Below are 12,554 nucleotides of genomic sequence, written 5' to 3'. Positions count from 1 at the left end.
TAGCACGCGAGCTCTCAACCGGCACAAAGCCATTACGCATGCTCCGCTCCTCCGGGGGCGGGACCTTGAAGCGCCTGCGCAGCTCCTCGGTCGGGTTTCTGGGCGGTGCCGGCGTGATGGGGCTGAAGGCTGGCGTCGCTGAGTAGCGGCGGCTAGTGGGCGTGTGGGCCCTGAGGGTCTGGCCCAAGGGCTCGGGTCCGGGCGTCTTTCGGAGCCGGTGGAGAGCGCCGAAAGAGCCTAGGATCACCGCGGGCCGCCACCCTCTGGCATGTCGGCCGAGGCTTCAGGCCCTGCGGCGGCAGAGGCCCCTTCCGTGGAAGTCCCAAAGCCCTCAGGTCTCCAGCCTGGCTCCTCTGCCTTCGGTCTCAATCCACTGATCCCGAACAGTAAGTACGTGAAGCTGAACGTGGGCGGCTCGCTGCACTACACGACGCTCCGCACCCTCACGGGACAGGACACCATGCTCAAGGCCATGTTCAGCGGCCGTGCGGAGGTGCTCACGGACGCTGGAGGTACGCCGCGCCGTCCTTGCCCCTGTCTTTGATCGCCTAGTCTCATGACCTTTCTCTCGTCTCATTACCATCCAGTCAGCCCATTCTCAACGCCCTCCATCCCTTTCTCTCGTCTCTCCTTTCTCATTCATAATCTCCTCGTCTAATTTTTTACCCCCAACAATAACCAACGTTTATAGAACCGCTCGCAACTCTTTTCAGGCTCTTTGGAAAGTAATTCAACATGTTACTTCAGAATTTCATTACCACTCCCCCTAGTTCTCCGTCTTCACCCCTCAGCTCAAAAAACTTTGGAAACCAACCCTACTGCCAGCAGCACTCTTCCAGGCACCTTCATCGGCTTCTTGCAGCTACCTGGCCTTTTGTTTGCCCCTCTTCTTCAGCACTGCTAACAACCAGCCTGGAGAGTTGGAGGATCTTGCGTGTCTGTGTGTTTCCCTGACACAGGTCCCTGTACACTCAAGGAATCCATCTGTAAATGCAGATTGTAGAAAGCGGCTGCTTTGGGTTTGCCAGGGACACCAGAATGGAGGGTATACAGTTATCTTTGGCAGGTGTACCTTACTGTCTTGGACTATTGAATTCAGGTTTGGTTTCCACATGTCCAAGTGGAACATGAAAGGTCTTTTTTTTGCGGGGGGGCGGGATAGGGAGTACTCAGAGGGGGTTAAAACAAAGATTGTGAGAGCAGGAAAATAAAAAATTGGGAGGTGGAGTTCAGTCCTCAAATATCTGAAGGTCAAGACTTTATTCATTAAAAAAAATAGTATTTGTAAAGTGCCAGTTAATGCTGGAGATATTTTGGTAAACGAATCTGACTAGATATGCCTTATGGAGTTTACTTTTTTGTGGGGGTAGAGAGAAAACAATAAGCTAGTAAACATACCAAAAAAAATGTAATTGCAAATAGTTGTAAGTTCTGTAAAGAATAAAAAGGTTAAATGGTAGTGAACTAGAGAGAATAGGGTAGACATTTTCATAGGATGGTCAGAATTAACACCAAAGGTTAGAGGTTTGTTGATAAGGTAATCTCATGGTGAGAACCTTCTCAATGTAGAACAGACCTGGGAGGGAGTTAATTATCTGTGGCTGGATATGTTAAAAAGGGACCTAGGGAAGACCCAATGGAGATGTTTTAAAGGTTTTTTAAGATATGGCAGAGGTTTAAGACAGATCAGTATTACAAATTGTAGCTTTGGAATCCGTTTTTCATAAAAATTTAACAACAACAGAGCTCCCAGCAAAGCCATCCTTTCTCTTGCCTCTCCCCACCCCACCAGGTTGGGTGCTGATTGACCGGAGCGGCCGCCATTTTGGTACAATCCTCAACTACCTGCGGGATGGGTCCGTGCCACTGCCTGAGAGTACCAGAGAACTGGGGGAGCTGCTAGGGGAAGCCCGCTACTACCTGGTACAGGGCCTGATTGAAGACTGCCAGCTGGCACTACAGGTGAGGGTCCCTCCCCCACCTCCTGAGTCCCCTGTGCTGATGTCCCTGGGAGAGCTGCCTAAGCAGTTAGATATTAGGACATAAAAGAAAGAAATATTGGGTGCTGCCATGAGAGGCAGCCTCTGATCTGGCTGTCACTAGCCACAACCCCAGAGACTGTGGGTACTGCCTCCCTGCCACCTCAGGAAGGGCCCCCCTCATCACCTCATGCTAAGATAAATGACTGTTCTCTGTGCTTTTTGCTCTTCCTACCCAGCCAGTCATTACCACCTGGTAAATTAAACACAGTCCTAATCTGTTCTCTCCCTTGCTCAATAATCTTAAATAATTCCATTGTGCCACCAGGAAAAAAAAATCTACATTTAAGTTGGAACATAGTGATCTCTGTGATCTGGTCCTATCTGGGGAGGCAACATCCACCCAACCCCACCCTCAGGGATTAAAAAAAAATTTTTTTTAAAGCAGTGAAATCGTAGAAGTAGTGTGGTTCTAGAGTATGGGCTTGTCTTCTGTGCATCGCTTAGGGTTTTGAGGAGAAGAGCTTGAAATCCACAGCCAGGACATACGGGTTAAGTGTCACCTTGGCCACAGCTGACTTAAGTGACCTTGAGTGAGTCTATTCCTGCCTCTAGCATACTGTCCTCACATTCCACAAGACAGGGAAATAAGAAAAATATGTACAGTGTGGTTAGTTTTACATAAAGCCTTTTATTCTGTTCTGTCTTTACAATGTTAAAAATATCCTGTCTTTTATGATATAATATTAATAGGAGATTATAGGGATTTCTTTTTTGCTGCCCTTTGTATATGAAAACTGGCAACTATGAACAACTTTCTGTTATCTTGGGAAATACTGGTTCTTGAACTTCAGAAGTATAGAATTCCTTTGGACAATACCCATGTTTTTCAAACTTTGTGACTGCATAGAAAAAAATGCCTTTTATACTTATTTATAACTGAAATGAGAGTTTTATAAAATGTTACTTGTAGTGAAATGTGCTCTGATATATTGTTTTCTTTCTTTTTTTAATGCTGTTTGAGACTCATTGAATTTATCTTGTGACCCATTAATGGATAACCATTTGCAGTTGAAAAATGTTGAGCTAGATCATCTTGGAAGTGCATTCCTTCTCTGTAGTTTCACATTTATCTAATGTTATCTCACATCGACTCTGATTCTGCTATCTGCTTTTATGTTGATCGTGTACTCATGTTTGACTTAAAAAGAAACATGAGGGAAGTTGAAGATGCATCCAAGGTGCAAGACCCAGTAAGCAGCAGAGCTCAAATTGAACCCCAGGTTATTGGACTCCCAAATGCAATGCTTTTTCTTTTATGCTCCAGCTGCATCCTTTCCTGGTTTCTCTGAGGCCTTTCCCATCCCTACCCAACTCAGAGTTTGCTTGTTCGTTTGGAGGTTTTTAAGATTCAGGTACAGAGCACTGAGTTCATCATACTCCTCAGTGCGTGGCAGTTAATCATCACTGGTCTAAGCAAGTATTTTCTCTCTTTATGTTTTTTTCCTTCATTCCTAATCCCCTGCCCACTTCCTTTACCCCATGAGTACCCCTCCATTTCTGATGTTTTGACACATATGCTTTGATTATGTACCCTTGAAAAGCTAAAGCATTATTTTGTATACATATGTGTTTCAAATTTCCATAAATGGCATTGAGCTATGGACTGTGTGTTCTGTTTCTTAATTCAACACTTTCTTCATGGTCTGTTCAGCTGCTGTGTGTACATTTAGTTCTTTGCCTCTAACTGCTGCACAGGAATCTATGGTGTGCATTCATCGTATTTTATTTATACATTCTCCTGAGGTTGGAGACTTAGATTGCATCCCACTTTCTGCTCCCATAAATGGTGTCACTGTGAGCGTCCTTGTATATGTGCTCTTATGGGTCCTGGGCCAGGGTTTCTCAAGTTATAGCTGGGAGTGGAATTGCTGGGTCACAGGACACACACAATTTTCAGCAAGTGCCATCAGATTATTCATCTGGATGGCTATAGCACTTTATACTATTTATCAGCAGTGCATAAGGATCCCCTTTCTGCATATCCACAACAAATATCACATGGCATTCTCCAATGTTCTAATTTTGCCAATCTGATTGGTATAGAATGATCTCATTTTAGTTTGCATGCCTCCAATTACTAATGAGATTGGCATCTTTTCATACACTCACTAGCTTTTCTGTAGTTTTTCTAGTTTCCCCTTCTGTGAATTGCCTATGCATGTTCTTTACCAAATTTTTTACTGCATTGCCTGTCTCTTTCTTGTTGCTTTGCATATTGTTGCTTGTTTTATTTTAGTTCCTAGAGAGAATTAAGCCCTATTACCCTAAGGCATGTATTGTACATAATAATTTACTCTTCTCCTATGCACCTAGAATGGTACTATTTACCTATCATCCTCAGGGGAGTTGAGAATATAGTTACTTAAATTATTTGCTGAATTTTGAGATTCAGGTGAGGAATCCCAGTTGAGAAAACCTGTTTCAGGTAATAATTTCTAGTCAGTGTTAGTTGTTGCCAATACTTTCTCTTAGAAAGTCACCTGTCTGTGGCATCTGTTGTTAAATAGAAATTCTTGATTTCTTAAAAATATAAACATTTATTATTTTAAAGCAGTATACATGTATCATATGAATTTAGAAAACAGGTATAATCAAAAAAACACCAACTATCCTTCCAGGTCTTTTCATGTGTGTGTGTTTTCCAAACTATGATCCTACTGTATGTGCTGTTTTGTAATTTCTTTTGTTTGTTAATAATTGCTATCTTCCATGTCAATGAAACTTTATCTTATCTGACATCCAGGGCATATACAGATTTCTCTATTTGTTCTAGAATAGTCTTTTATAGCTGGTTCACCTAAACCAGGACCCAATCTAGATCCTTGCACTATGTCTGGTTATTACATTTCTTAAGTGTCTTCCAACACAAAACTGTCCCTTTTTTCTCATGATGCTGACATGTTAAGGAGACCACCAGTTGTCCTGCACAATGACCCACTTTCCAGATTTGCCTGGTTGTTTACCTGTGGTATCATTTGGTTTGTTACCCTCCAAATGGGGTTTCTGTAAATTAGATGGTAGACTTAAAGACTGGATAATAAACATTTTGGTTAGGATACATTTTACATCATTTTATATGCTTCATTTTATGTTATATGAAGAGAGACATAATTTTGCTAATATGACCCATCATGAGTGATGCTCTGAATTGGCCCCAGGATTCAGGTGATGGTGGTTTAATCCCTCCATTGCAGTTCCATTTCCTTGTTGCCAGATATAAAGTCATTTGTGTGATGTTATTTAGGCACTATGTGAATGGCAGTTACCAATCAACCACACAACAATTGATAAACCTTACCTAATCAATAATTTCATTAGGGTTGTAGAATAAATACAATTCTGTCATTCCTTCAACATTACATGGGATTATTTTTAAAGACACACTTCTCATTGTCAACTGGGGAAATTCTTGATTGTCATGTAGTCAAGGCCCCCCACCCCTTTTTTTTTCGTAATGGTGTATGCTTTTAGGGTCTTGTTTAAGAATCTTTTTCCATTCTACATTTTTTATCAGCTTTACAGTTTTATCTTTCATTTATGGTTCTCTCCACCTAAATGGAATTCACTGTTGTAAATGTTGAATTATGAAGGGATTTTTGTCCTCCTTGAGTGAGCTAGTTTTCTGTGCCATCTACTCCACTGTCTGTGGTAGCCAGTGTCTAAGTTGGCCACCAGCAATTTTGCCTTCTGCTTATTTGGGCTCTTGTTTAGTCCCCACCCACAGTGAATAGGGCTGACCTATGTAACCAATAGGATATTGCAGAAACGATAGTGTGTGACTTCTAAAGCTAGGTCATTACAGTTTCTATCTTCCTCTCTCGGATCCCTCACTCTGGGGAAAGCCAGCTGTGATGTGAGAACACTCAAGCAGCCCAAGGGAGAGTCTGCTTGGTGAGGAACTGAAGCCTCTTGCCAGGGGCCAGCACAAACTTCCAGCCATGTGGGTGAAGTATCTCAGAAGTGAATCCTCTAGGTCCAATCAAGCTATGGCCAACATCTGGACTCCAACTTTATGAGAGACCCTGGGTCAGGGCCACCTAGCTGTGCCAATCTCAAGTTTCCAACCCACAGAAACTATGTGAGATAATATTTGTTGTTGTTTTAAGCTAGTAAGTTTGTAGTAATTTGCCACCCAGCAATAGATAATAGATTTTGGTATCTGGAGTTGGGTTCTGCCCAAACAAAACCAGAATGTGGAAGTGGGCAGAAGCTGAAACGACTTTTAAGGATAGTGTTAGGTAAAAGTCTGAAGCACTTTAAAGAGTCTGTTCATAGAAGTCTGATGACCTTTGAGAAGGCTGCAGTGAGGAAAATGTTACCGGAAACTGGTGTAAAAGGGATCCTTGTTATGTAGTGACAGAAGTTTTGCTATACTCGTTCTGTGGTGATGTAGGAAATAGAAATTGCACCTAATGAACTGAATGATCCAGCTGAAGAGATTTCCAGACAGAATGTTGAAGGTGCCACCAGGTTTCTTGTTTATTATGGTAAATAGAAGAGGAGAGAAAGGCTAGAGAAAAAAGTTGAACAAAAAGGAGCTATGAGTTACTGGGTTTGAAAATTCCCAGCCTTTCTGGATAACAGGATGATCCAGTCAGAGACTAAGTACTGGGCATTCTCAGGAAAACATGTAAAGATGAAGCTGAGGGTGTGATCGTAAAATCTTTAGTTAAGACCTCAGAAATATCTAAGAAGATGACTCCGAGAACCATTCATCAAATAATAGCACTTCCAAGAAGCTTAAGGGTGTCCCTCAGCAGTCTCAGCACAAGCCCAAGTAGAGAAGAGCTTACCTCACACAAAAGATTTGTGGGTATGGCTTTTCTCTAATGAAGTGAACCCCAAGATTCACAAGACACATTAAGTTTTTAGGAGCATTACATTGGCAGAAATACTGCCAGCTTGGGCTGAAAAGGACAGAGAGGGGAAGAGGGCTTTGGAACACCAAAGGTCTACAGGCAGGAAGGAGGCTAAGGAAGCTAAGTTGCTGCAAGCTTGGACTGTCTTTCATGGAAAAGGAAGGATGACTCAGAGCAGAGCCAAGTGCCACAGAGAATCATTCTTGGACAAGAGTCCATGAGAGAGCTTCCAACATTTGTCAACTGGATTACAGAATTTCTACGAAGCAGTGATTTCCGTGTGCCTCCTGTTCCCTGGCCCCCTTTTGAGCATGCCTGCCCTAGTGGTTATCCTAATGCCTCTTCCACAATTGCATATTGGATATATGGAAGAGATAACTTGTCTCTTTAGTTCACAGGTCTTCAGATCAAGAGGAAATGTACTTAAGGAGCAGTAGTTAAGGAATTAAAGCCAAGGAGCTTCATCTCCACCTGGACCTGATTTAGATGACAAGATTCTGTACTTCAGGATGATGCTGTAATAGGATGAGACTGGGGGATCTTAGAGGGGGTGCGTATATTTTGCATATGCGAGGGATTTGAATCAATGAGGGCCAGAAGGTAGACTGTGGAACTAGCCTTCAAGGCAGTCCCCAGTGATTGTTGTTCCCTAGTAGTATTCCCTTTTGTAGTTTTCCTACCACACTAAATGGCTAAAATTCGATCATAAAACACATTGAGGCCTCCACCTTGCTCTTGTATCATTTGTTGTGGAAAAACCAGCTGCCATATTATAAGGACACTCAAGCAACCCCATAGAGAGGTCCAAATGACAGGAATTAGATACTTGAAATTTCCAGCCATGTGAGCAGCCTTCTCAGAAACAAATCCTCCAGACCAAGCCATGACTTCAGATCCCTGCAGCCCTGGCTGTCTTAACTACAACCGCATGATAGACTCCATGTCAAAACCCCCCAGCTAAGCCACTCCTGAATTCCTGACCCACAGAAGCTGAGATAATACTTATTATTGATTTAAGCCTCAAAGTTTTGGGACAGTTTATCACACAGCAAACCAATACATGCTCTATACTTCCCCTGTTTGTAGTGTCCTGTTTATAGATACCAGTTCTCATATATACACCAGTCTGTTTCCAAGGTCTCTTTTGTGTTCCATTGTTTTGTTTGTTTGTTTGTTTCTGTACCAAAACCATACTGTATTAATGGCTTTGTAGGATATCTTAATATCTGGTAAGATAGGCTCTCCTCTTGGCTCTTTTTAAAAATTGACCTAAGTATAGTAGTCTTTTCCTCTCCCATAATAATTTTAGAAAAATTACAAGTTTCTCAAAAAGAATATGGAATTTTTGGTTAAGAGAAAATCTGCTGGTTGAGAAAGGTAAAAGGGGTTTTGGCATAAACATCCTAGAGGACAGAGAAGAGGAAATAAACCTCTGTCTGGTTCTGATTCTGCCTGTAGCCTCATCCCACCAGTTAGGGTCATTTATTCAACAGATACTTACTGAGCATCTGCTGTATAATAGGTACTTACTCCCTAGGTGAGAAAAGACAGACCATAAGCAAATATACAGAAAAAAGGAGAAAATGTGAGGAACTAAGTGCCATAAAGGAAGTGAACTGATAATGTGAAAAGGAAGAAGTAGAGGAGGCTGCTTTAGCCAGGGAGCCTAGGGAGGAAGATCGGTACTCTGAGGGGCACTGAGTTGAGATCTGAATAGTATGAAGGGGCCAGCCTTGCACACAACTGACTGTAGATCATTTCAGGCAGTGGGAAAGCAAAGAACTAAGGTGGGCACAAATTGGATGTGCAAAGAAACAGGCCATTGGTGGGGCCTAAGCCCAGCAGGCAGGAGAGGTAAGGATGAGATCAGAGAGTTCAAATCCTGCAGAGCCTTGTGGACCCCTAAGGAGTCTGAATTTTTTTCCCCAAAGCAACAAGCAGTTTTTGAAGGCTTTTAAGTGGGGGAGTGAGTGACCTTTGGTTGTGCTGTTAACCACCTTCCCCTTCTTCTCCAGCAAAAAAGGGAGAACCTGTCCCCGCTGTGCCTCATCCCCATGGTGACATCTCCCCAGGAGGAGCAGCAGCTCCTAGCCAGCACCTCCAAGGTGAGGCCCCTGAGCCCTGCAGGGTGGAGGCTGGGGGCCTCTCCATGCAGCTTGACTCCCACCCTTGTTCACCCTCTCTCCCCCAACAGCCCGTGGTGAAGCTCTTGCACAACCGCAGTAACAACAAGTACTCCTATACCAGGTGACCATCATGGGGACGGGAGGTGCCCTGGGTGGAATCCTGGGCTCAGCCAGCCCTGCTTCTGGCCTATGGGGAGGGCTGTGGCCATAAAGAGAGACGAAAAAAATGCCTGGCTGGATGTCAACTCCAGCTCTGCCATTTACCCACTGGGTATTTCAGACAGGTCATTTTTACTTCTGAGCTTCAACTTTATCATCAGTAAACTGGGTTCCAAGGTGAGGATTAGATGATAATGCCTAGCATTTCCTAAATGCTTTTTTTTTTTTTTATAACGGGTATTGCTCCAAGTGCTTTACATATATTAACTCACATAATCCTCACAGTTGTTTGAGGTACATAACTGTACGGTCTCCATTTTACAGATGGGGAAATTGAAACACTGAGAGGTGAAATAACTTGCCTAGTGTCACTCAGTTAAAAAATGATAGAGTAGGATGCTAGGTGAGGCAGCCTGGCTCCAGAGCCTGCTGGAAATGTTTACTGGGATATGCTCAACAAGTGCTACTTCCTTCTGAGGCCTGCTTAGCCTGGCCTCAGGGGTGGGGGAAACACCCTGCTCAGCACCAAACCCTTGGGCAGGACCAGAGTGCCAGGTGCGTAGGCCCCTGTGCTGGGAGAAAAGAGGGAGGGAAGCCAGTTGTGCTGAGGCCTTCTGGCCCCTGTTTCTCAGCACTTCAGATGACAACCTACTTAAGAACATCGAGCTGTTTGACAAACTAGCCCTGCGCTTCCACGGGCGGCTGCTCTTCCTCAAGGATGTCCTGGGGGACGAGATCTGCTGCTGGTCTTTCTATGGGCAGGGCCGCAAAATCGCCGAGGTGTGCTGCACCTCCATTGTCTATGCCACGGAGAAGAAGCAGACCAAGGTCAGAAGGGGCTGTTGGGGGTGGGCAGAATAAGGAATTTGGACAAAGGCAACTCCAGATCAGGCAGGGGAAAATCCATCTCTGGGAGTCAAGAGCTGTATAACCTTACTTCAGTGGGTCTCCATTTCTCTACGTGTGAAATGATGGTATTGGATTAAGGTGGGATTGTTAGGCTAGGCAGTTGGGTCTCAAGGCTGTCTTGCAATAGTATGCAGGTTTGGGAGTGTGTATGTATTTTTCTGTGTGGAAGGATGAGTGTTAAATTTCAGAGAAGGGTCCATGAAAACCTTAAAACCACAGGATTCTAAAACACACAAGTCTCTTAGAATACATTGAGTCTGTGGGTCCTGAATCATTAACATGGCAGTCATCAGCAGATACTTCCTGAGCACCTACTCTGTGCTGAGCACTGCAGCAGACATGCAATACAGGTGAATGAAATGTGAGTAAAGTACAAGCCCTGCATCACGTCATCTGGCCCCTGTTGATCTTACCAGCCTGGTCCCTTTTGACTTGAAGTGAGAATGTGCCTCAGATACACCAGAGATCTTGCAAGTCTCTAAGCACCCAGTGCTATTTCATACCTCCCTACCTTTGCACACTATTCCCACTTCTTGAAATTATTTGTCCTCATCCCTGTCTGCCTAAGAAACTTGTTTAATCTTTAAGACCAATCATCACTTTCTTTGGGATACCTTCACTCATGAACTTTCAACCCAACAACCCCAAAGTTGGTCATACCCACTTCTTAGCTAAACACAGTGTTTATTATAGTCTGCCGAGTGGTGGAGGTGGGAAGTGTTTACTTCTGCAGTAAGGTATGAGCCTCTTGAGAGTAAGGCTGTATGTTTTCCTAGCTCTCTAGCACTAGGCAGGCATTTATCACAAAATGGAAGCTAAGCATTTGTTGAGTGCATTAGTGAGTGAGTGAAGGATCCAGTTTCCAAGAAGTATTGTCATATTTAGGAAGACAGGAAGATAAACCAATAATTAGAATGCAGCTTGTGAAGACCTATGTTATATTCCTTCAAGTGACTTCCTCCTTTATTCCTTTCTACTCCCTTCACTCTGCCTCCTTGCTGCTGATCTGCAGATAATATACCAAGTGCACTTCTGCCCCGGAGCTCTTACACTTGCTGTTGCCTCTTCCCAGACTGCTCTTTCTTCAGTTATCCACCTGGCTTCCTTCCTTCCTCTCCTTGGCCTTTGGGCAAATATCACCTCACTGAGGCCTTCTCTAAATTCCCATTTTAAAGTTAAAACATTCCTGACCATGACCATTCCCACTCCCTTTTCCTGCTATATTTTTCATAACATTTATCATCCTGACAGTTTATATTTTATTTCATGTATGTCTGTGTCCTCCGCCTAGAATGTAAATTTCCTGTGGCAGAAACTTTGTTCACCACTGTATTCCCAATGCCTAAAACAACACCTGGTATAGTACAGTCACTCAGTAAATATTTGTTGAATGAAAGAATATGCCAAGAAGCTTGGCAGCTAAGGAAAGAAAGCACATAACTCTGCCTGACTTCAGAGATGGACCTTGAAATGTCAGTGTGACTTTGCTGCATAAAGAAGGTGTGATTGCAAAGGCTAGGAGGTGTGCTGGTGCAGGAGCAGCTGGGGAGGGGGTGGCTGTATAACTGGACCAGAGGGTAGGAGCTGGGAGTTGCTGGCCTTTTGCAGGTGGAATTTCCAGAAGCCCGGATCTTTGAGGAGACCCTGAACATCCTGATCTATGAGACTCCCAGGGGTCCAGACCCAGCCCTCCTGGAGGCCACAGGGGGTGCAGCTGGAGGTGGTGGGGCAGGCCGAGGGGAGGATGAGGAGAACCGAGAGCACCGTGTCCGCAGGATCCATGTCAGGCGTCACATCACCCACGACGAGCGTCCTCATGGCCAACAGATTGTCTTCAAGGACTGACCTTTGACCTTTCTCCCTGTTTTCTTCCTGCCACTGAGACTCAGTCCCTCTCTCTTTTCCTCCCCTTCCCAGACCTGTGCCCCAGCTTTGCTGGCCAAGTTGTGGGTCTTCCTTCTGTCCCTTCATCACATGGTACAGTTCATTTTTGCCCTTTTCCATTCATTCATTGCTCACAACACAGTACATTCCAGCCCCTCCCCTCAGTCGGTGCCCTTTTGAAGGTCTACATTTGTTCCCTCATCCCCATCTTCATCCTATCTTCCCTCTCCAGCTGGTTTAGAGTGATTTAGAATTCCTTTTCTCTTTTTTTAGTACATGGTACATGCCAAAGTGTCAAGCCAGCCCTTAATAATACCTACCACATCTGAGCCACCTCCCCACCATCCTGCAGGATAGTTTGCCTCCCTCCTCCTTCCCCCACCATTCTCCCTACCTCCTTAACTTTGTATTAGGCTGGCCTGAGCCTCCACCAACTCAGCTGTCTTCTCAATCTGTGTCATATTATTTATTATTTTAATTTTCTATTAAATTATTGGAATAAAATTGAGTTGAGGGTCTGGTGCTGGCTTCTGGGGAGGGGAGGGCCAGAGAGATGGCTGTGTTAAAGGAGGTGC

General features: G+C 44.2%; 1 protein-coding gene across 2 annotated transcripts; it reads left to right on the top strand.

Annotated features, from left to right (window-relative positions):
• Positions 1-101: 101 nt before the first annotated feature.
• On the top strand, positions 102-12,487 carry KCTD13 (potassium channel tetramerization domain containing 13). Of its 2 annotated transcripts, none has more exons than XM_017680487.3 (6): positions 102-386; positions 1,793-1,962; positions 8,917-9,006; positions 9,096-9,148; positions 9,819-10,014; positions 11,704-12,487. In XM_017680487.3, exons 1-6 carry the CDS (start codon positions 269-271, stop codon positions 11,938-11,940), a joined length of 864 nt encoding a protein of 287 aa, XP_017535976.3. In that variant the 5' UTR covers positions 102-268; the 3' UTR covers positions 11,941-12,487. The 2 variants fall into 2 exon arrangements, with proteins under 2 accessions (XP_017535976.3, XP_017535975.3); XM_017680486.3 differs by having other exon boundaries at positions 104-512.
• The last annotated feature ends 67 nt before the right edge of the window (positions 12,488-12,554 follow it).

Source organism: Manis javanica, chromosome 10 (assembly GCF_040802235.1).
Source record: "Manis javanica isolate MJ-LG chromosome 10, MJ_LKY, whole genome shotgun sequence".
In the NCBI taxonomy this organism is placed as follows: domain Eukaryota; kingdom Metazoa; phylum Chordata; class Mammalia; order Pholidota; family Manidae; genus Manis; species Manis javanica.
Note: the sequence above shows the minus strand (reverse complement) of the source record. Positions and strands in the feature narration are given on the sequence as shown.